At 36.6% G+C, this 25,251-nt stretch overlaps 2 protein-coding genes and 1 long non-coding RNA gene across 3 annotated transcripts; 1 reads left to right on the top strand and 2 right to left on the bottom strand.

Annotated features, from left to right (window-relative positions):
* Positions 1 to 1,135: 1,135 nt before the first annotated feature.
* On the top strand, positions 1,136 to 19,369 carry LOC121416916 (neuronal acetylcholine receptor subunit alpha-9-like). The gene is made up of 8 exons (XM_041610444.1): positions 1,136 to 1,455; positions 2,172 to 2,311; positions 4,930 to 4,974; positions 6,041 to 6,150; positions 15,103 to 15,278; positions 15,788 to 16,345; positions 17,461 to 17,564; positions 18,552 to 19,369. The coding sequence occupies exons 1-8, from the start codon at positions 1,386 to 1,388 to the stop codon at positions 18,681 to 18,683; spliced, it is 1,335 nt and encodes a 444-aa protein (XP_041466378.1). The 5' UTR covers positions 1,136 to 1,385; the 3' UTR covers positions 18,684 to 19,369.
* LOC121416917 lies at positions 9,113 to 10,278 on the bottom strand. The gene is made up of 2 exons (XR_005970276.1): positions 9,913 to 10,278; positions 9,113 to 9,487 (listed from the first exon to the last, which is right to left on the bottom strand). It is a non-coding gene; the product is annotated as an uncharacterized LOC121416917 (long non-coding RNA).
* Positions 19,370 to 19,598: 229 nt separating the features above from the next.
* On the bottom strand, positions 19,599 to 24,970 carry LOC121416915. The gene is made up of 2 exons (XM_041610443.1): positions 24,891 to 24,970; positions 19,599 to 23,425 (listed from the first exon to the last, which is right to left on the bottom strand). Exon 2 carries the CDS (start codon positions 23,399 to 23,401, stop codon positions 21,764 to 21,766), a length of 1,638 nt encoding a protein of 545 aa, XP_041466377.1. The 5' UTR covers positions 23,402 to 23,425; positions 24,891 to 24,970; the 3' UTR covers positions 19,599 to 21,763.
* Between the last annotated feature and the right edge of the window lie 281 nt (positions 24,971 to 25,251).

Here is a 25,251-nt window from a genome sequence, read left to right as displayed (position 1 = left end):
ATGCTTGTCAAATCTAATGACAGTGACCAGCTTGGATGTTTTGTCAACAATTCTTGAACTGAACTGTTGAACTAACAGCAAGATAGTCATAACCCTATCTAGGCCGGGGCATTTTGGGAGTTCATATGGCAGGGGGAAGGGGGGGGGGGGGGGGGAGGGGAGGACTCCCAGGTCCGCTTGAGATCTTGGCCGTCCGTCGTCCACGCGATCGCGCGGAAAATTGACATGCGGGTTGCCTGGGACATAATCTGCACAATTGTATAGTATTTTTTTTTTAATGAGAATTGTTATTAAATAATTATGCTTATTTATGCGTAATTGGTATGCGAAATCATACTTTTTCCTCTTACTCCTTAAATAAAATCTCCAGATGTTTTATTTTTTGGTATAAAAACTCTTTGTGGTGTTCTTAGCAAGAGTGTGTATATGAACGAAATTGAGATATCAAATCATTTTCCTATGTATTATTTTGTTTTTGCAATTGCTTATGTATTTCTTTTTAACCTTTTGTTTTTTATTGTCTTTTCATGAAAATTTGTTTGGGAATCTTCTGAGATCATAAAAAGCATAAAATATTACATTTAGACCAGAGAAACTAAAAATAATCATACATTTATGATTTTTGGTTGAAAACACAATTTGCATTGACTTTTATACACAATAATTCTCGTTAATGAGCAATTTTTTCTGACATGCCCTTAAGAATCTTGCGTAAAATTTCGGAACCACGTACTTGGGTGACGCAAAATTGGTCTCAAAAGTTGTGCAAGACTTGAAGGTAAAAAGTCACCGCACGGAGCAGTAAAAAATCTTGCGAAAATATTGCGTGAATAGTTGAGGGACCCCCCCAGCCTAGTTAGGGTTAAGTTTAAGAGCTGACGAAAAATTGCAAATATTTCGTTTACTCGATCAGAGTTGAGGACGAAACTGATGCTGCGATTCACCAATTTTCGTCAAAGACTTCTGCATTGGTTGCTCTTTAACCTGAAGGTCATTTGACAATACATCTTCTATGATCTTTAAGGCGGTCTGCGAAGACTCGCTACTGTTTTCCTAGTCAGAGTGAAGATCACAATTTGTCTTTCACCAAAATTACGAATAGCAGTATTGTAGTCAACTATTATGCATTTAATGCGAACAAAGGCGGCGGCGGTGTGCATTGTCCCGTAATCACTTGTATTCCCTCTGTTGACTCGGGGGAAAGTGTATATAGACATTGCGAGCCTAGTATACAGGAGAGATAACATCAGACCAACTCGGTTTTTATGGTTAGGGTGTGGAGTGTGGATCGGAACAAATCTCCCGAGATTCGAACCCCGAACCTGCAGCTTCAAAGCTCTGAATCTAAATTTTTTCGCACTTGACTTGTTAATGGAGATATCGTAATGTTCAATAATAGTTTATTGGTCACAATCATTGCTGTATTCGCTTTTGGTTTCAAAGATGGCGTAACAGGTAAGGTGTTCTCATAATAATTTTTCTTCTTTTGAATTTTACAATAATGCAATCTATCTTGTTTTATTTAAAGAAATATGTATTTTCGTTATTTCTTTACTTAATCATCCGTCTTGGTTGCCACATGTAAACTAATAGATCGATTACACAGGCGCATCTATGATTTCAGCGGGGGAGGGGGGTCCAAAAAACAACTTAGGCCTATAGCCCATTTAAGAAAAAAAATACAACCCCTTAATTGGTTCGTTGGGACGAAATGAGGAACCGAGCTAAGGGAAAGCCCTATAGCCTAGATGTGAACTATGAAACTCTCACGATGCGCTGTGAAGGAAAACTGGGGGATTTTTTCGGTTTCGAAATAATCATCCGGGGCGCCCCTCTGTATCGTCTGCAATTTAATTTGGTTTATTTCAATTCGTCTAATGCCACTTCGTCCAATTACCAACCCGTATGCTATTAAGTGATTATTGGAACAAATCGTTGTTAAACGAAATGCTAATTGACGAAATTACATGATACTAAATAAAGATAAACCGTGTGATGAGTGGACGATTTGGCAATAGACGAATTGGCAGTTTACCTTTAATTTCAACCACAGAGCAGTGTGACGTGTGGAATTCAAACCTGAATTTTAGGGACATATTTCCAAATGATTGGAGGTTCAATACTTGAATCTTACATTCTAATTCATCTTTTGTTTTCCACTCTCGCCAAAGCAACTCCATCGACGGCTGAAGGTCAACTGATCCACGACCTTTTTGACACTGGATATGACGTCAGAGTGATGCCCCACCGAGACCTTGGCCGTCCCTTGGAGATGACCATCAACTTTTATTTGTTTTCCATTCTGGATGTGGTAAGCATGGGCCCCGTCTTACTAAGAGTTACGATTGATTCAATCGACCACAACTATGGAAAGCCAGCAACATCAGCATCTAAAATACATGTTCCAAATATTTTCTAGATAATATGATAAATATTCATACATTCATAGTTGTCTTGGAAATTCAGTGTGTGCTTTTTATTTTTTTCAAAGGACATTGCGAAATTTGTTAAAGAAAAATTATGACATCGATGCATATCTACACTGTTAGAAAATTTGTCCTTAAAATAAAAGAAGTTCCTGCAGCAAAGTCTCGAGAACACCTGTAATCTTACCAAATTGCGTAATCTTACAGGAAATTGGTATTGGGTGTATGGAACCATACAAATTTCCTTTAATAAAACACCCTTTTCCCCTTTTTAAACAGACCTGATCTGTTAAATTGCAGAAAAAATCATGTTTTATGAATTTACAGAATGATTCTGTGATTGCTCTTTGCAAAATAGTCTTTCTTTTTTCTGTAAAATCAGGGTATTTTTAACAGTGTATATACTTGGGATTAATCGGATCAATTTGTAAGACCGAACCAAGCTCTGTTTAATACAGCAGCCTACATGTAGCATACATTTTCAGTAAACCAATTAATGTTAGAACAGCTGCTGCAGTTAGAGTAATAAAGTAGTAAAAGGGAATGTGACTGAGGTGAATTAAAGCATTCAAGCAGGGGACCTTTCAATTACCAAAAGTTATAAGCGCACCAACTGGGAATTGAACCCGACTACCCGGAATCCAAGACCCTCGATGTACGGACTGGGCTGTCGCCCCTCCGTTTATCTCAATTTTTAATCATTATCATCATTTTTATTGATGTAGTCACCAGGGCGTCAAATTATTTTTTCTTCATCAGGAGCAAGTTTTGAAGCTCAAAGTTTCCTCAATCAGCTGGTAAAAAACAACCACTTGTGGTTGATTTTTCATAATCAACATTATTCTGAAATGTCTACATTTTTGCGCATTGTGAAGAAAGATACAACATGAGTTACACATTCACATGGTTGTACTGTTACAAAGTCACCCCAATAATACTTGATAACTTATGTATAGACTTTCAGTACTCACTTTGGCTTTGTACTGTTACAGGTAGTGCATATAATTGAGCATCTAAATGGATGAAAGATCCATTCCCAATCAGAAACTATTAGTTTAATGATGGAGTTGGGTCGTTTAGACCTAGAGGTACAATACACCTTTCCAGCCTGGACGTTAGGACTTCTTACTGATACAAACTTACAGTATTTATTCTGTACTGCTTTATGCTTAAATAGACCTTGCAATTTTGTACAGTTGTAATCGTATATATTGTGTACTGCTTGCTAATGCTTATCTCTAACATCATACAACTTCTGTGTTGTTACAACTTACAGACTAAGAATACTTAATTTGCACTGGTAGAGTTTACATGGAAAATGAATGAAAATATGGTACTTTTTTCTAAGTTTTCTCTTTTCTTTTTTTTCCTCCTCCTCCTCTTCCCCTTTCTTGCCTTCCTCTTTTCTTTCTTTTCCTCCTCCTCCTCTTCCCCTTTCTTGCCTTCCTCTTTTCTTTTTTTTCCTCCTCCTCCTCTTCCCCTTTCTTGCCTTCCTCTTTTCTTTCTTTTCCTCTTCCTCTCCTTCTTTTTCCTCTTCTTTTTTTTCTCCTTTTTCCCATTTTTATTTTTTTCTCATGAAGGCACAATTTCCTCAATTTCTTCTGTTGCTTCCTGGGAGCGGTGCTCCCCGCTCCCGCACAATTTGACATCCTGGTAGACACTATCATGACGAATAACTTTTATACTATAATTATCATTATTACCATTACTTCCATTATTGTTTTTAATTTTGTTACCATTATAATCATCGTTACACATATAATCATCACTTTCTTTCTTAGACGTTAAGGCCCGTATTCTGATAGCAGGTTTAAGTTAAACTCAGGTTTAAAGTTGTGGTTTAAGTATGGTTAGCCAATTGTTACATAAATCACTAACTGTCGAGATGTCATACTTCAGCTCATTTGGCTCTCAAATCATTTATAATTGTCAAGGAAGTATAAATAGATGATTGTCTTCACTATCGATGAATCAGGAAAGAGCACAGTTAACATAAGAAACATACAACATAATAAAAATTTTGATACTTTTGGCTTCCCATACTTAAAACACAACTTTGAACCTGAGTTTAAGTTAAACCCGACTTCAGAATATGGGCCAAAATGTTTTATACTGTCAATATACAGCCCAGGTATTAGTAGTAGTCGTGACATTTGTTAAGTTTAAACACCACAGTAACAGAAAACTAGTAGAACACTTCCGCGTACACTCTAAGAACACTGAGTAAAATTTTACCAAATATTGTGTAGAAAGGGAACATGCATGTTTTTTTTTAAACCTTTTTCGGCTTTTTCCTTGATCGTGAGCCCCCCTCCCTTTTACACGTATTGTGTAGACTATTAGGATGCAAAACGCCCCCCTTTTAATACAAAGATAAAAGGGCCACTTAGAAAAAAGATCTAATGATACCAATAAAGGTATAATTGAAAATACGCCCCATCTGATAGAAAATATACAAAAAATGTAATTTTATTGTTTGTTATTGTATTCTTGTTTCTACCAGGATACTAAAAATGGGATCCTCAGCGGAGTTTCTTTTGTCAACATAGTAAGTATTTTTGTATGAACTGAAGTACTATGCAGAGGTGGATCCAGGATTTTCTAAACACGGGGGGGTGGACACATTTTTCCGAGAAAAATTTGACAAGCAAAAAAAAAGATCCTGACTTGGGTATGAACGTCATTTTCGCATAAAAAATACATGTTAAGACTTTCCAAGGGGGGGGGGGAACAAGAACGACATATTTAGTCTCTTAGCAGAGTGCTTGATTTTTTTTGGGGGGGAATAATAAAGTTAAAGTGGATATTCATGTCATGCATGTGGAAAAATGATTACGAATTAAAAAAAAAACGTTTGACTAAGGTGAAACTGTTGTGTGTCGTGAGTCTCAGAAATGTCCCGTACGACACGCAACATTTTTACCTCGAATTCACCAATGGACAACATGTTTTTGTTGGTTGTATTTTTTGTGTATAGTATTATTACCATAAAAGAAACTGAAGTCTCTCGTTTGGACAGTAGGTTGAAAAATTTAGCAAAAATGGTTGACATTTACAGCATGGAATCGCCCATTTGCACATTGATCAGGATGTGCATATATCTGTTTTGTAAAATTTAGCATAAGTTTAAAATGTCTTAACTTTCTTATCTTTAATCCAATCTTGATTGAATTTTCAGCATTAAGCTTAATTGAATTTTCCCCTTTACTCAATCTAACCTTTTGCTGGGGTTGACATTTCCTTTAATATAATCACCCTATTATTTATTTATTTATTTATTTATTTATTTATTTATTTATTTATTTATTTATTTATTTATTTATTTATTTATTTATTTATTTATTTATTTATTTATTTATTTATTTATTTATTTATTTATTTATTTATTTATTTATTTATTTATTTATTTATTTATTTATTTATTTATTCATTCATTCATTCATTTCTTTACTTATTTATCTATTTATCTATCTATTTATTTATTTATTTATTTATTTATTTATTTGTTTATTTATCTATTTATTTATTTATTTATTTATTTATTTATTTACTTATTTATTTATTTATTTAAGTAGTTATCTATTTATTTATTTATTCTTTTACCCTCGATACAGCTGTGGCATGATCAGCGGTTAGTATGGAGCCCTTCTAAATACAGTAACATTTCTGAGATTACTGTTCCCTTGGGATCGGCCTGGACGCCCCCACTGCAGATCTATAACACGTAAGTCATTTTTTCCACCATGAAAAGTCTTTCATCTTAAATAACAGACCAGTTGCACGTGATACACAGTTAAACTAACACTATCTAAAGGGACGAACATTTTGATTGAAGGGGAAGTTCAGCCTGAAGAAACATTAAAGGAAAATAATATTGGTAAAGGTTTGAGGAAAATTCATTAAAGAATAAGAAAGTTGTTAGAATTTTGAGTTTTGGATTTGTGACGTCATGAGCGAGCAGCTGCCCCTATATTATACAGTGCGTATATAAAAAGTTTAAACTTAAAAAAAAATCCTGTAAAATTATACATTTGTAATATCCTGAATTTTTTCACATTTAACATTGGTACATATCTATTTAGGCAAATGACGATATAACTGTCGAAAATTTTTCCGCTTGAGTGAGCACCACTTACTTTGAAAAGTGAGTGAAAATGATTTGCGCAGAGCTTTGAAAAAGTTATGCGAATAAAAGTAGACCTTAATCATGAAATGCACATGAAATTTAGCTAGTAAATTGATTTGAAGATATCTTTTACCTTTTTAAACTTGTTTCCTTGCCCAAGACACTTCAAAAAGTGCATTGTGCCCGACCCCACTCCCCAACACACCGAGGCAATAGGGACTATATTTGCTTTACACTGAGCTGTGAATTACATGAAATGGCTTAGGTTTGATTTCTATTTTGTTAATCATTGTAAAGCTTGCGAAAAGTGTGGAGAAACAAGTATTAAATAAAAAAATAAATGTAAACCCGCTTTAAATGATAAAAAACTTAATGAGAAAATGCTGGAGAAGTCTGATATAAACTTTTGTTTAGATTCAGTTATGTCCTCAGATCCAGCTGGCACAAAAAGAGTAAAGGTTGTCCTTACTAAGTGTTGAAATTTCAATTTGGGTAGCAAAATTGTTACAAAACGATTGAATGTATCCGTTTTATTTCAACTCACTAAAAGTGCAAGGGAAATGTATGAGAAGTGTTTCGCAGGGTAAGTTTGATTTCGCCCTGCCCCTTGACACAGCGTGGAAACGAACATTTGTGCGCAAACAGATTTCTGCGAGCTTTACAAAAATGGACAGTGCTCACTCAAGTGTAACATTCTGTCATAACCTTTACTTCTAATTGGATAGATGAGACTCAAACCCAAGATAATACCCACATACCCACACACCTCCCGTTCTAAGTCTCTTGAAATTTCCTAACATCAGATCTATGATTACATACATTTACATTCCATCTGCAACTCAGGATTCTCCAAAGAAGTGGAGGGATCAGTTAAGAGAGAGAGAGTTGTATATTTTTTAATTCCCAGGGCTTTTTTAAATTGTAAACTTTTAATACTGTATAGTATAATATGAACAAATCTAAAATTTGCAATGGTTCTTGATTACTTACTTTTGCTTTCTCTTTAGGGAGTGGTGTGAAATATTTTGTCTATTTATATCCTGAAAATGATATTTCATTGAATGTTTTACCATACGATATGTAGGAAAATGCTCGAATATGACGTCACAGATGAAAAGTTTTAAATTCAAATATTTTTTATATTATTCTTTGGTGGATTTTTCTTACCACTTTGGCAATATTCATTTTTTCTATTTTGAAAAGCAGGATACGAGATCAACCAGGGATATGTTTCACGAAGATATAAGTAAAAAAAAAAACCCGCCTAATTGCGTGCGTTTATAAGGCATGACAGCATTGGTCAGGGGCCCGTTGCAGAAAGAGTTGCAATCAAACGCAACTCTTAAAATCATGCGCAACTTGATTTTCAACCAATCAACAGCGCGCATTTTGGACTTGCAATTGATTTTTTGACTTGCGTTTAAACGCAACTCCTTCTGCAACAGACCCCTGATCATACAAAGAGGGTGACTTTCCTCTACATTGGGGTGGTGTGGATTTGATTCTACCGCTATAAATGCTATCATAAATGTCAAATAAACACTCCTAGAATAAACAAAAACATGTTCATAGAGGGCTCTGTGCTTGCCCCGTATTGGGAACCTCTAATGGTTCCATAAAGATTCCAAGCCGTTTTAGGATATTTATAAAAAGGATCCAAGGTTATTGATCGCGTGAAAGTCCTTCTGCGAATCATTTTCTTTCTCGAGTGTTCCAAAAACTGGACAGAAAGGCCTGTCACGAGCGAAACTGCTCTAATTAACTTATTAATCTACAGGCTACTTAACCACCTGAATAAAAGACCAAAGGATATTCAAGATATAAATGAAGTGATCAATTTAATGTCACAAAATATAATTAGTCGTTTACATTGAATCGTTGAGAACATAAGTATAATTTCAAACAGATATTCAATAAATCATTTCATATAGAGAAGGAGTATAATCATCATTGACTGTCCCAAGTTTATGGGAAGAGATTGATCCGGAAATAGGCCTTTAAAGCCTGTGTATAGCTTTGGTTAAGTGTCAATATGGTGATTGATAATCGAATACCATCTAATATGACAGTCTTTCTGAAGCGTACAGACCGTTAGATATTTTTCCAACTGCACTTCTCTGAGAAAATTTCAAATATTCAAATCTTGGATATATAGCGCCCTCTCTCGGCGATGCTTGTTTTAAATTAAAAAAATGGGCATTCAAGAATTTATCTTATAAATTTAGTGATTAGATATCCAAAAGTTACAGACAAAGAACATATCTTGAAAGTTTCAGCCCATTCCGTGATTTGGAATAGGATTTAATTGAAAGACAAAAACACACAGATATTTTAATTTGATCGGGTGACCCGATCAAGTTAAATTTCCATGTAAAATCGCAAAATTTATCCTGTAAAACACATTTTCATTTCACATCTTCCACATCATAACTGTTATAGGGGATATCCATTCATATTAGCTAGCAATGCATTGGAATAGTGATAGGTGCATTTTGGCGGATTTACCAAGACTATACACAAGCTTTAAATTATGTTACCGAAAATCTTGGAAAGTTTATCGATTGCTTGATCAAACCTTCAATCGGGTAAATGCGGAGTTCGAAAACAGAAGAGATCGACAAACCACGACGACTACGAAGATTGGACGATTATGACGAGGAACAAGTATGCCGATGATCGACGACGACGACGAAGAACACGACTGACGTCATCAGCGAAGACACGTGTCCTTGAAGAACGAAGAACAAGAGTTGAGTTGAAGCTCTAACTTGGAAGAATTACGGTCGAGTCCGACGAACAATAGCTTCGGCTGACTGAAGTGAGTCATTCCCCTCGAATGACATTTTGACTCATGACCTGGACATAGAGGGTAGGTGCTACCCTGACCTACATTGACTCCACATTGACTCTGGGCTGACCCTAGGTTGACAGCCGTCTAAAATAGGAATAGACCAAATACTTAACAGCAAAGGCCCTAACAATATTCTATTCACAAAGGTATCAGCTTATCAAAATTAGCTTTCATATTTATTATCAAAGTAAATGAATAACAAGCTTCTATTAGCATAAGCTTTCTGATAGTCAAGAAAATACATAACAGTTGAGAAATATAATATAATTATTTCTCTGAATCGTAGATCAATTATATAATTGACTTTAACAGACTTCAAAAATACAACTTTGTTCATTTTAGTAAGGATAATTATATTCACATTGAAGACTGGAGTAAGATGTCATTTGGTGACAAAATGAGCAGAATATAAATATATGTAAATCTGTCTTTCTTTCTGAAAACAGACATGCCATATTAAGCATAAGAATTGTATTAATATTAAAACGTATGAACCAAACATTACTTACAATTCGGCATCGAGTAGAAAGGAACCTCCCGCACTGGGTAGGGTGGCACACGCCCTTTTCCTTGGTTAGGAAACACCCCAAATTGGACCTTCTTCTCCGAAATCAAAAGTGAGAGTGAGCTGGCTTGGCTTTTCTTGCCAGCACACCAAACAGAAATATGAAACACAAAGAGTCTGTAATCCTATACACCTGTTAAACTATAGTCTACTTATTATGACAACCCAGCCTGTTAAAATACCTGGCAACCTATCATGCCTACAGTTTAGTTACTAAGGTATGCAGTCCACATCTGTACATGGAGTTTAACAAAAGAGTTTAACAAAACATGGACTTTAACAAAAGGGTTATCTAATTTTGAATAAGATCCTACAAGGCCCGAATTCACAAAGGTGGTTTTGAAAACCCACGGTTGAGTCCATGTTTTACGCAGATTTCCTGTACAAATTACGCTTAATTTAGCGCGTATCGGGCGCGTGTATAAAACATGTCCAATGCTGATGCGCGCTTTTGTCACAGTGCGCTAAATTGACGCCTGTTGCCGTGGTTATCTACCCTTCATTAGTCCACTGCAACGAACGTAGAGGGCAGCAACACACGGCAGTGTTGCTTTTAGGAAGGTCCACTCCGCTCAGATTTTGTGACCACTTAAGCCCCGCCCCTCACTCAGCGCACTTTTTTGGTAGATTGTAGAGTTGATTTTTTTTTCGTTTGTTCGATTTCATTATTTTTTAATGATACTGAAAACTCCACGAAATAATGCTTAATATTATTTATATGTAATCATTTATTTTTTGAAAAACCGTAAGAAAAAACGTAATTAAAGTTCTTCTAGTTTGCACGTCAATAGAAATACATAGTACGATGAACTTGTATAACCCCTTTTCTGCTTAATTTCGCTGCCCCTACCAAGCTACGCCAGAGCCAATACCTTGATCTTCTGGCATGGCCGCGCCGAAACTTCCCGGGACACATCGGTGCGCGTACTGCGCGAAAGCAGTGCTGGCCGCACTAGCAGGATTGGCAGGATATCTCGACGCTACTCGACTTAGCCAGACATGGACCTGAACGATATGGACTTGATCTGTCATTGATTTGGCATTAACTGCCAATTGCAACGATAGATGTTCAAGGTTAGAATCCTAATTTTCCCTTACAGTGTGGATCGGAGCATGAAAATATAAAATAATTATGTGATATCCACAAATCCGACCAAAGTTTTTTGCAACTCATCCCGAATACGGACACCAGCCAAGCTCAAGCCCAGGTAAGTCCTAGTCTAAAGTTAGACCAAATTAACAGACCAAAATAACGTGGCCCAGTTTCGAGCAGTAGTATGTTTTGACGCGCCTTGACTTGTGAACTATCAAGAGGCGGAGGTTTATGTCACAGCTGCTTTTTTCATTCTATAATTTCATCAAAATTTATAGCATGCACAAAATTTTCCAGCCAATCGTATCGTACCTCCGCACCGACCGACAGGCCGGGGTGCGCCGGCGCGTTCAGCCATGGCGCTTACACTCAAGCTGTGGCACTGCCGCTGGATTGTGTAGGCGCATTAATGTGGTGCAGCGAAATTGAAATGAAGAATGTTCAACCTCACGTATATTTGTTTTCATATTGATATGCGAAAGTCATAAATTTGTTTTCACCACCACGTAATATTTTAGGAAAAATAAAGGAATAAATTTGGAATATTTTGAAGCCTGATACATGCTGTAAAATTCTTTCAAGTAAAAATGTTGAAAATGAAATGAAAAAAAATCAACTCTACAATCTACTAAAAAAGTGCGCTGAGTGAGGGGCGGAGCTTAATAGCAGTCACAAAATGAGCTTGACTAAATCGGGTGAAATTAGCAGATTGGTTTATTTGATGGCCGTTTTACTGAAGAATTAAACCAACACAAGAAAGAAATGTGGTAATATTTTTCAATTCAAAATGTAGTAAATTTTTTATCAATCATTTTCATATTTTTGTATTTCTATTACTGGAATTTAGCCTTGTCACAATCTGTTAGTTTACCTCTATTTTGCTATTAATCTTTGAATGTAGTGCGTCGTTTCATGGTTTCGTTGGCATGCCTACCAAATTGTGCGCGGACTTCAATCGCATGCGCGTATCGAGTGGACCAACGAACGTAGAGGGCAGCAACACACAAGCGTGTTGCTCTAAGGAAGGTCAACTCCGCTCGAATTTTGTGACCACTCTAAAAAATAAGGGGGACTTTTCGGAAATTTGTCGAGTTGATTTTTTTTTCATTTGTTAATTTCAGATATTTTTAATGAACAAACATTAGGTCGGTTATTCTAGGTAAAAATATTAAAAATATTACTTTTATTTTTAAAGAAATTATTTAGCTTAAATAATCATGATTTTGACATTTTTTCTCATTTTGGAATATTAAGTCTATGACGAGGATCCCTCTTATCTCTTATTTTCCTCTGCTGAATTTCGCTGCACCACTAATAAATGCATAGACAACCACGGTAATAATCGAGGTCATTTTTCTGGCCTGGGTGCGCCGAGTCTGGGCCGGTCGCGTAGCTAACTAGTGACGTTGATGATGCGCTGGGGCTTCAGTCGACTCGTCATAGATCTTCTAGCAACATAGACAATGACATCTAATTTGCCTGGTCTGATTTGAAGTGCAATTGCTTCAGGGCTGATGTTTATCAACGATGATTGTTCAAGGTCAGATTTCAAATTTTAAATTGCATTTGACTTTTAAGTCTATAAATCTTAATAGAAGAAGCTGCATCCCCGAAATCCGGGTCTAATTTCAACTTCGAGTCCGAGACTATGGACGGCGAAAAAAAAACCCATGCATCGGATGCATTGCATTGGCTGCGCGCTGCGCTGCAGCTGAGCTGCACAGCCATGCAGGCGCTGCGTCGCGTCGAAGGTCGATAATCATTGAGCAACCAAACTTCCAAAGCCAAATTAAAGCTTGAATAAACGGCCACCTATTCACATTTTCCCTGGTTTTCTTCAATAATTTCTAAGAAAATCAGCCAATTGAGGGAAATTGATTGCAATGTTACATCGTTTGCAGAGTGCCATCATCGACATTCGTTTTGCGTTAGAAACCTTAGTTATAGATCTAGGCCTAGACTAGAAATGGGGGCTAGATAGATTAGACCATCTTAATTTCTGATTTTGGGTAGAAAGTAGACTTGATAGACAGCATCCATATCTTAATTTGACCATTGATTCTGTGCAATCAATGTTTAAATACTTTTACATAATTTGTTTGCCATATTGCAATTGGTAAATTTTCATGGGCCTGCATGGCCTGGGCTTGGCTGGCAGAACGCGTTTTTTTTTTGGATAAATTTCGAAAGTGAAAGAGCAAAGTGACTGAGCTCGTCGTGATTTTATTTTTATGCATTTTCTGACTGAATTTTAAAGATTTCATGCCTAACGCTAATGCCTAACGGTAACTTGTCAACCATATAATCTTCTAGTTCTAGATCTAGACTTTACACTGTATGTAGGCCTAGGCATTTAACGGACTAAAAAATCATAACCTCCTAGCGGCTAGCCCATGCAGACTGGCCTTAATTGAACCAAACTAAGCTTGCATGGACCAACCCTCAAATGGTCTAGATTTAGGCGTCCTATACTATAAAGACAATGTGGAATTCGTCTGTTTTGAGTTGATTATTATTTTAGTATTTTTTTATTGTTGCATAGACTCATACCAACTCATACCAACAAGACGTGCTAGATCTATATATATTCTAGATCTAGGCCTACTTAGATATCCAGTGTGGAACAACATCTTCAACAAACAGATCGAGACTGGTCAAAGCATTTGTCTACAGTCTAGTTAGACAAATAAAGTTTTCTAGATCTTTAGACTTGGGTCTATTGATCAACTAGACAGGAATAACCATCGTTTCTGGGGATTTCTTCAACAATTTCTGACATTTTACTTTAATCTCCATCGGTGAGTGAGCCAGCGCAGTTCAGCAGAGCAACCAAAATACAGAGACTGAAGCTTTTGGTCTATCGATCAACATGATCAAGATCTATGTTAGATGTAGACTTCACTTATTACTGATTGGAATGTATTTCTAAATTTATAAGTTTTGGGGAAAATGGTGAAAAGAAATGATAACATACTACTGATAGATACGTGAATTATTTTTTTTAATACCCATTGGCATTGCTGCCTGCTCTAATAAATAAATAAATGAGTCACGGCCTATATGGACTGCAGATAAATGCTGATCGACGCCTAGCAGAACAAGTACATACCAGTGCTAGACTAGGGGGTTGAAATCTAAGCAGACGACGGAGCATAATGTAGCTTAAGCATAGAATGATGATGGGTTCAGCGAAGAGCCCAGAGAAAATAAGGGGGACATATTCAATCCCGAAATGCTTTGCGAGTGGTCACAAAATCGTCTCGGCGCAAATCACCTAATTCAGCCGTCTGGTGAAATCGCTGATAACAACAATCACCGATTTGGTAATTATTTTAGTTTCCTGAAACTTGCATTTGTAAAGTTTTAAATATCAAAGTATGTTTTCATATTTATGTATATCCCTCAACATATTTTTTAATGTTATCTTTGATATCGTTGTAGTCATATTCTTTCATATTCGTTTCTTGATCACTACTAATTTGTTGTTGTATTGGATCGGCATTTGATTTCGTTGTCATGAACAATAAAATATGCGCGCAGCTCAGTTGCATGCGCGTATCGAGTTGACCTTCCTTAGAGCAACACGCTTGTGTGTTGCTGCCCTCTACGTTCGTTGGAGTGGACCTTCCTAAAAGCAACACGCTTGTGGGTTGCTGCCCTCTACGTTCGTTAATCCACTGTTTTTTTATTCATGAGTCCACTCTTCAAACAGTAGACTAATGAATAAAATAGCGTAGATAGCCATGGTAACAGGTGTCAATTTGGCGCATTGTGACAAAAGCGCGCATCAGCATTGGACATTTCTTACACACGGGCCTGATACGCGCTAAATTAGGAATAATTTATATAGGAAATCTGCATAAACCATGGACTCAACCGTGGGTTTTCAAAACCACCTTTGTGAATTCCAGCCAAAGAGTTCCAATTTGCACTTCTTTTCCAAGAGTGGGTAATCAACGAATTTTATGCTTATGCACTATGATATTCGACTTTCCAAAAAATGGAGTCACTCTCGTTTAATAATTATCCCATTTTCCGCAGGGCTGGGTATGGTCAGACCAATATGATCTTCCAGAAGGATGGAAATGTCTTGAAGATATTCGCTGACGGTACATCTTACATACAGTCTAACATGTATCACAATACAATCTGCTATACTGTCTTGGTCGACTTTCCTTTCGATTCACATAACTGCAGTATTGGTTTCTTCATAATGGGTAATGTACATAAATAATTACAATTGGTTAAGTAAAATGCCGTAGAAATATATGTAAATCGTATGTAAATATTACATAAATGCGCCATTTTTTGTGCAATTTCTTCCATACATGTACTGTATCTAAGCATTTGCTTTGATATATGTACATCTAACATACACACAAAGGGAATGATAAGCACAGGCAACAATAAACTGAAACAAAAAAAAATGCGATAATCTTATTTTACATTCACATTTGCTATTTTACGTAGAATATTTAGGTAGTGCACTAGCGCTATTCATAGATCATTATGCTCATCCATGAATTTTTATGAACAACCAACCTTGTAAATATGACCTGGCTTTAAAATAGACCTTATGGGTTTTTCGCTTGATTACATTTTCTAACCCTTTTCAACGGTTTATTATTCAACATAATTTAAGTGAAACCTCCAGTGTGAATTTCAGGCTCTGTGCAGACGCCCATGTTCCTTGGAATATCACTCTTTGTCTGTCTTTCTATTACAGGTTACCACAGTGATCGCATCAAGTTAGTCCCTGGTCGCGCTTACTCAATCTTCAACTATAATGCAGAATGGAAGATACAAAATCTTGTTTTTCTTCCACATGACCACACGGACGTCGTAACTCACAAAAATATATCCTTCCTCGACACCGTGATGCATCTAGAGAGAGCACCAAACTTTTACCTGCGGAACATTCTCTGCCCGCTTGTCCTCCTGAATGGCCTAGCCCTTAGCACGTTCTGGATACCTATCAAGAGTGGCGAACGCGTCTCGGCATCGCTTTCTCTTGTTCTCGGCAACACCGTGTTCCAGATCATCATCTCTGACATCATGCCAAGGACTTCGGACCCGGAGTTCGAACCTCGCATTGTCTTCTTCTGCGTGTCGTCATTCGCTCTCATCACAGCCATCACCGTCTGGTCAATGCTGGTGTCAAACCTGGCTGCCAAAAAGTGGTCTTTGAGGACGTCCGCAGCGAGGCGATTGTTCCTGGAGGTGCTGCCAGTGCTTACCTGCACAAAATCGTTGAAGGGTTGCAGGACAAGGGCGGCTGTAAAAGGTTAGTCTATAAACTATCAAAATTATAAAGACCATGTAGACACGGAAATCTACTATATACTCTTAAAATAATTGGGCGGGGGTGACATAAGATTAAGGGAGAGAAAGAGAGAGAGAGAGGGGGGGGGGATACGTTTAAGAATATTTTTTTTTCAGTTTTTCATTTTTTTCAGTCTTTATTCAATATTTCTCCACAACGCATATAAACAAATGCAAAATGTATGTGATTCATCAAATTCAGTATCATACATATACATAATACATAACTTAAATAGGCTCGATGTGCCGCGATTCATCAAGATATAAAATAAACTTATTTTGTTGCATGTGCATAGTTCGTTCTATCTCATGCTGATACTTTAATTTCTTTTGAAATGATGAGAATGATAAGTTTCCTTTTAAACATTTAGTTGAAAAGATATAATATTTGGCATATAAAATATCAAAGTTAAAAGAAGAATTTCCAGCTGGTATGCCAAATTCAAAGTCATTGAAAGATAATTTTATTTCACTTTTAAGAGTGTATTTTTCAAAATCATCTAAAAATCGACGAGTAAGGGGACATTCCCAAAATAAATGAGCAATAGTTTCCGTGTGTGCTGAACAAAAGGAACATAAATCAGAATGTGATATACCAACAGTTTTCAAGCACTTGTTAACGCCAAGAATATTATGAAAAGTTTTGTATTGAAAATATCTAAGCTTTGTTGAAAGAGTACACTTAAAAGGAATCATATAGATTTTGTCCCAAGTACCGATTGGATCTGAAATAATACTTTTCCATTTGTTTTGTGAAATAGGAATTTTAAAAATTTTCTCAACACACGTTTTATGAATATATTTACACACTTTTGTTACCTTGTTTATGTTATATATAATTTCCTCTTGGTAATTCACTTATGTTTTAGGAGGTTCTTTGCAAACCATTTAGGAATATTTCGTTTCTAATCAGGAATGACTATGATCTTAAATCGCAGTAATTGCGAATACCACTTCAGATGGGGGGGGGGGGGTATGACCTGCAGTTTGTAGCCGCGGACGTGGTGGATAAAACGATTTGGTTGCAATAGCGCTGCAAGTTGTACATTATCGTTTAATGAAATCATTATGTCTTAGATATTTCTATGCAAGATGACGGGAAACAAGAAGTGACTGCGGTACACGCATTCGACCATGACACCGAAGAACATCAGGGCGAACAACGAGGGGACGAATCGCAGGTAATAGAACAGTTCTTTACATTAAAATTTATTGTAGAGATCAGTGGTATTATGTATATAACAAACGGTACTGAGTCAATCTCGTCCAAAACAATATCGTCTACACCAGGATTTTCTAAGGAGGGGGGGGGGGATAAATTCCCGAAGAAAATTTGACCTAAATGTAAGGTCATTTCTTCCGCACAAAGTGTCCCAGTTTTCATGGGGGGGGGGGGGCACACTTCGGTAAAAATGGCATATTTACATTTTAGAAAACTATGACTCTCATTTTAGAAAACTATGACGAGCAGGATGTTTCCTTTGAATGCGCCAGTGCTCTGCACTATTATTATTATTATTTTTTTTTTATAGTTTTCAGTTATTCGTGCGATAAAATTGATATCAATAAATAAAGGTTACAATCTTGCTCTATTTACTATATGCGTTTCCTTTAAAGGTTAACCTTAATTTGTCACGAAGCAGTTACGAATGTAGTTTAAGGGAGAAGAAATAAAAAAGAATTGGCGATGAAAAAAAGTCATAAACCAGAAGAAGAGGACGAAGAAGCAAAATGACACGAAGGAGGAAGAGAAGAAGAAAAAGAAGAAGACGAAGAAGAAGGAGAAGAAAAAGAAGAAGGAGAAGAGGAAGAAGAATAAAAAGGAACGAAGGAGGAAGAGGAGAAGAAGAAGAATAAGAAGAAGGAGGGGAAAAGAAGAGGGAGAAAAATATAAAAAAAAGTAAAAGAAGCAGAAGAAGAAGAAAAAAAGGAGGAGAAGAAGAAAAGGAAGAAAAAGAATACAGAACAAACAGAAGAGTGAAAAGAAGAAACGAAAGACGAGAGGAGGCGAATGATATGAAGACTGAGATTTACTAATCCTGCTATTTCCCGAAATGCAATTTTCACAGTAGCAACGGAATCAACAAAAATAAATACATGAAATAAAAAAGTGTCCTCGCAAATCTGGCTGCATCCATTCTATTTTCTCTTTACCCTATTTTTTTCAGACGACAGATATGGAAGTCGTCGCAGAGATGTTGGATCGCCTTGTAATGGTGGTAGTTTGTGCTTTGTTGATAACTCTAGCAGTCATCACCGATCCTCTGATAATCTCTACACTTCGAGCCTTGTTTCATTGAAGATAAAGTGAATCATTAAAGGTCAAAGTCTCGTGAATCGTGAGACTTTTTTTCTTGAAAGTCCACCTCAGAAAAATATTAATTTGAAACAATAGAGAAAAATCAGCCAAGCACTATGCTGAAAATTCCTAATACGGATTCATGTATATTATTATACGTTTTTACAATTTATATGTGTGTGTGTTATGTGTGTGTGTAATTTTCTAACAAGTGGAGTAACAATACATTGCGCATTGGCTGGAATTCTCTTTCGTTACATAATTTCGGTCTGTACAAATTCACGTTGATATACTCCGTTACTCACGGGTGCACTTTCTCACGTGACATAACACTCGTTAAGTAAAACACAACGTATTTCAAACGACACAGAATACACCAAGTGAAGGGATTGAAAGTTCAAGTAAAATATTCAACATTTTACTTCCTTTTTAATATATTCGGATAGTGTGTATCAACATAGAGGGCATCCGAATCTAGAAAACTAACATAAAAAAGGCTATGAACGTTAGGCCTATATACCTAGAAGACTGAACATTTCATCTGGTAGTTTTCATGCGAAACAATTTCATTGTGATAACAAAAAGGTGTCTTACATCTTCTACTTCTTTTTCAACGAAGGAACGCTTTTCACAATTTACTTTTAGTTACTTATTCACAAATACATATTTACATCCCCATCCCCGTATCAATAATGTACGATTGAAGAGCTCACTTGCAAAAGGGGTTAGGTCCATTTATCATCAAATTTGATTTTTTTTTGTCTCAATGTATAGATTTACCAAAGAAAAGTTGAAATTCTCATTAAAAAGTGATCTAAAATGGCAAAGATTTTTTTTTTAAAAAAGGGTTTAGGTCCATTTCAGATTGTTTGCAAAAGGGGTTAGGTCCACACAGTATTTTTTTTGCAACTAAACCCTTCAATTGTCTAGAGAAACAGTATGTTGCCCAACATCTTTTAAGGGTGTGCAGCTTTATACAATAACCAACCTGCGGATAAGTAGATATCCGCTGATCCTTGAATATCGGGGGAAGAACAACCTGAGATTAGAGGAAATGTATGGGTAAACTCTTAAACATATCGGGTGAAAATACTGCGTGAGGGTAATTATGTGTCCAATCAAAATAAGACATTTCTTTGAGGCATCTCTAATGTGATGAAAACTTTTGCCCACTCTAAAGTAATTGCTGATTTTTGTTTAGCCTTACTGAATAATATGCTTCACGCATTTGGTAAAATACTGTCCTAAATTGGTTAGACACATAATTACCATCGTGGTGGTAAAAGTTTTACCCAATATGTGTATCAACTATGCGACAAACACTAGCTATTTAGCTTGAAATAATATCTTCTTTTAATTTTTAATGAAACTACATCAATAACATTATTAGCCATATACATGATTGTTATTATATTTTGGCAATAAACGATAGAAAAAGCATACGAAATGATATCATAATAAACACACAAAGAGCAATGCCTTCGATCGCTTGACTCTGCCAATGGATAACCAACTCATTTAGATATCTGATATTACGGAGAAATGATAACAGTTTAGGGAAGCCAATCGTATTATAATTAACCGATTACTCACATCTATAACTGTTAAAATCATGGAATTGTTATTTGTCAATTAATACTTTATAGGCATGTTCACTAAGATCAGACATGACCGTTCGCTATATAAAAACTACATTTGCCATCATATTTACAAACTCCTATTTGGCTTCACCACCCGATTTTACAAATTGGTGATTGGATTTTTTTGGGTATATTATTCGTCTTTTGGCCACCACTATCGTCATTTGGGGCACACACCACTAACTATTTCCCCATAGACTCATGTGTTAAAAATGAGATTTTAAAAAAAAAAATCGCAAAAAATAAGTCTTGATAACGACATCATCCACACTTTCATCATTTGGTAGTTCATCCAATATCCATCAAGCGCTAAAGATATATATGAAAAGGTGTTTTTCAGCATTTTTTCGCGCTACAGGGGCTTGAACCAAGACTACATGCAAACTTCGGAGCAGTCACACTGCTCACAGGGTTTCTTGGGCAAATAATTAAGGTCCCATAAAATCCAGCATTGACAAATGGGACTGAACATATCCAGTAGTAATCCCTCTCTATGCCCATATGAAAAAATGCTGAGACATGCACCGTTGATTTTATATGAATATTTTTCCAACTATTACGTCATTTTAGGTACGGGGATTCCAGAATTGCCGGATCCTATTAGTGGTGTGCGTCATTTTGCAGGGTCAAGAAATTAACTAACATGAAAGCAAATGCTAATATATTCAACGGCAAATCGTCAGATTGAAATTTTCAAATGTATGAACCTTGCGTCTCACAAAAGAGGAAACCGAGTTTAATTTCTTATTCTGCATTGTAAAAAGATTTATATTGCATAATAATTTGTACACCAATATAAGAATACTTTTTCCCCTTCTTTATTTGAAAACTTCATGGGATCTGCAAAGGATGACGCACCGATGAACAAGTCGATTTTGAAATTGATTTAACATTTCTTTCGAATTTTTCGTTTGTCCACTCGGCGGTGTATGCCTTAAAAGGATAAAGGTCCCGTTTCACAAAGTCAGTATATCTATAACATGTTTACTATCAGCCAATCAAATAGAAGAATTTCAATAGCTTTTACTATTATTGCAAATTTTTCATAATAATTAGTCTTATGAAACAAGCCCAAGTTCTTTTGAGCCAAGTAGGATGCGCTTCTCCCAATTTCAAAATGTCATTGCTCTCTTATTTTATATCCAAGTTTTGATGGAATATGGTGCCTAATGTTTCTGAGATTTCCCTTTTCATTTAAACAAGATTGTTTATGGGCTTGAACAGCCCCCTTGAAACAACGTTATACATACATACTGAAGCATCATCGTTGCTTTCCATTTTAATGTTAAAAATCATTTCTAAATGCTACATAAATGTCAATAGCTTTAAACTAACTGGAGAACATTATCACCAATCATAATTCGCCGGGTATGAATAGGCATGAATGATAGCCCGCTCGTTCGATAATTCTTTTGATTTTACACGTGAAACAATTACACGATTACACGTGAAAATCCTTTTTATACACCAGAAGGTTGTTGCCATCACAGCATACAAGGTTCCCCAAAGGAGTAGAAACGCAAGAGGGCGTCGCCGAGAATGTACGCCTTGATCTCTCGAATTCCACAATGCCGCTCGCCTGGAGGATACCGTCACGTGACACCTGATCAACAACGGCGATTTTTTGCGGTCTTTCCCGCCCTTGCCTTTGCAAGATGTAGAGGGCGTCAGTCAGTTTGTCGACATAACACCAGGACCACGCCCAATCATCAGAGTGTATGGCAGCCTTCTCTTCCCCCGATCGTGAGATTACAGTAAAGTCAGCAATACCTGTATTTACAACGATGTCGCCCGAAGATAAGGCTTGTATCTCACCCCGAATCATCTTCCGCTCCATCGTAATGGTTCTAACTATCTTACTATCAAGAGGATTGATGACGTAGATGTGAGATTGACCGTACTGAGCAGCGAGGATCATTCCATCCCTGTCAACATCAACATACGTGCCACTAGAAAGTTCATTTCCTGGTATGCTGATACCTCTAGTCGCCTTCAGTTGTCTGTCATAGAGGGTGACCAATTTCCTCGTACCACAAACTATTACGTTGCCATCTATGGCGGCGCATGATGCAATGTCCCTACTATTCAATCCATGAATTACTTCCTCAATATGTCCCTTGTTGATGTTTATGATATGCATGGCCTCTTTGCCCAACAGACACACCACACCCTCACTGATCAAAGCACGCATCCTTGGGTACTTCACATTGTCTGGAATATGAATCGACTGGACAAGTTTCCATTTACCAATGAAACCATCCACCCTACCGTAGAATTCCCCGCCAATTACACCTTCAGCAAATGCCACTCTCTTGATTTCATCCTGCATTCTTTCAAGGCTATCACTTACATCTTGATGGACGTTCAAACCTAACTGTTCATCAATGGATGCAAGTACTTGAGGGGCTTCATTCACCAACGTTTCATCATGTTTGTTAATCCGCGTAATACTTGATTCGATATTTTTCATAGTGTTTATTGCGTGTCTTATCTTACAAGTAAGATCATTAATCTTTTTAGAAACGATTTCGCTTATCCCCTTCAGATCTGATAAAACCTTTGCTTCCTTTACTTTGATGACATTTTCCTCCTTTTCTCTCTCGACGTATGATGACTCGATCCGCTGTTCTCTCTTCTCATTAATGAGTCGTATTTCATCATTAGCCTCATTGTTTATCTTCTGCACCAAGGTCACGTGTTTCTCTCCTATGCCCTTCAATTTGTCAAGGAATGTCGCTTGCAGATCTTCAGTAACCGTGCCAAAGTGCTTTTCTGATGACGTCGCAACGGCTTCTATTTCGGATTCGACCTTCCGAAGTAGCAGTTTCATTTTCTCTATCTGAGGCTGTTTTTCTTCCAGCTTCCCCCTCCTCTCGAAGATCACATCCTCGATGTCGTCTAGCTCGCATGGCTTCTGATGACTTTTGACAGCGCAAACTTGACAAACAGAAATTCCATGTTGTACACAGTACAATTTGATTGGCTCACCATGCTTGTCACATGACCAGGTCATGTCATGACCTTTCCTTGTTCGCAGCTTGACTTTTTCACCTCTTTCTGTTGGGAACTTGGACGCCATTACGACAGTAGAGATAAACCAGATCTAAGTCATGAGGAGAGGGGGAGAGGGAGGGGGGTCATAAAATAAAACAAATCCATAAGAAATCGTAAGAAACGTTTTATTTCAGGTTGTCCACGTAGTATATACATCTTTATTGTAACCTAGGTGTCATGATGACTGATAGAAGCTAAAAATGGTTCCATTACATTTTCCCCGGCGAAAGTTGCTCCGGTGAAAAATCTCCACATTAAGCAAATCATAAAATCTAACCTCCAAAACTAAATAAATCCTAATCCTTATCTTTACGTTATTGTTAACCAAAAACTCTATTACAATCCTAACTGCAATATACGCCTTCTGAAATGTTAACGCCAGAGCAACTGTCGCAGGATAAAAGGTCGTGTCACTGATTTAAAGTGTGTTGTGGGAGTAGTGAAAAGAGGGATGTGAGCAGAGTTCCAAAAGCAAACCCGAGCATACATTCAAATTAGGGATAGGTCTGTTTATGACGACTAGATGACTATCCGCCCTTTTACACGGTAAAAATAAATTCGTACTTTGAATGATGATTCAAGTGAAAGATAAGGCTAATGACGAATATTTAGCACGTGTGAAACCAAACTAGAACGTGATTAGAGTCACGAACGATAGTCGCAATCACGATTAATAGCAATCAATGCAATGATGATTAAAGATTCACGTGTGAAAAGGCCCTATGACTATGGGCAATGATTAATGATAATTAATGAAAAAATCTCTAGCCATTGAACAATATCATGTCATGAAATCTTGAATATTTATCTTTAAAAAAACCCTTAAAATCTGAGACCAACATTAAAAGTAACCCAAGGCCATGTTCTTTATTTTGTTCACGAGAGGCAAACTGTAAAAACTGCGGTGTTAAAACTGACACCAATTGGATTTAAAAGAAGACCACACCCTGAGGTGTGAAAATTACACCCTGCAGATACAACGTAACACCAAAGAGTGTAAATATAACCAAAAAGGTGTTCTAATAACACCTATAAGTGTAAAACTAACACTGGTATGGTCCTCTATGTACACCGGTTAACACCACAGTTTTTGCTGTGCAGTTTCAATGTTTGAGATGGATTGATAAATATAGGAGGATTGAATCGAAAAAGAGCACTGGGACCTAAATCTTTTACCATGGGCAGGCAAAATCTCCAATTTCAATTCAATCTTCAATTTCATGTATTTTCCCATGTAAAAAAATAATCAAGTACAATGCAAAACAAACATACATAAATGCATACATGCAACAATAAATAAATAAAATTCGTGCATACATATAAGATATCAACATAATTATGGTATAAGGCAACTAAAACACTAAAAACCTTGTAGGCAGGTGCTTTTTTACAAACATGAAATTTACCAAATCTCTGATCCCTGAATTCCCTGAACACATATCCATTAAAATCATGTCCAAATAACTTAATACACATAACGTGTTTTTATTAATATATGACCTTATATTACTTACTTTGTTATTTTGGTTTCTGTAAACGGAAGATAAAAAAGAGACGTTGCCCCTTCTGACGAAAAAAAAATCGACTAGCTGAACACGAAGTCTCGTAAAAGATTAAAATCACAAACTAAGAGCTGATTATACACACCCTTACTGCTTTTATCATGGTTATCTGTTCGACCACATTCCAACTGCTTTACAGGGGTCCGCAACACAATACTTAGCAATCATTGTAGAATCATTTTACGATTGATTGCATCGTCTACAATGTACAATCGACCGTAACAATCAAGCGTACGATTAATCGCTTACCTTTGTGTTAATGGACCCCTGATAATGTATTCGGGATAGTCTTGAAGCACAAACTCATATTCAG

Source organism: Lytechinus variegatus, chromosome 6, assembly GCF_018143015.1.
Source record: "Lytechinus variegatus isolate NC3 chromosome 6, Lvar_3.0, whole genome shotgun sequence".
Taxonomy (NCBI): Eukaryota; Metazoa; Echinodermata; class Echinoidea; order Temnopleuroida; family Toxopneustidae; genus Lytechinus; species Lytechinus variegatus.
The sequence above is the reverse complement of the archived record's forward strand: the minus strand, read 5'-3'. Positions and strand labels throughout refer to the sequence as shown.

What these genes read in the sequence shown, in the direction of transcription:
- LOC121416915 (XM_041610443.1), bottom strand. Translation starts at nt 23,401, where the DNA reads ATGGCGTCCAAGTTCCCAACAGAAAGAGGTGAAAAAGTCAAGCTGCGA.
- LOC121416916 (XM_041610444.1), top strand. Translation starts at nt 1,386, where the DNA reads ATGTTCAATAATAGTTTATTGGTCACAATCATTGCTGTATTCGCTTTT. An exon ending in GACAAGGGCGGCTGTAAAAG is followed by an intron (nt 16,346 to 17,460) that starts GTTAGTCTATAA and finishes ATTATGTCTTAG; the next exon opens with ATATTTCTATGCAAGATGAC. An exon ending in AACGAGGGGACGAATCGCAG is followed by an intron (nt 17,565 to 18,551) that starts GTAATAGAACAG and finishes TATTTTTTTCAG; the next exon opens with ACGACAGATATGGAAGTCGT.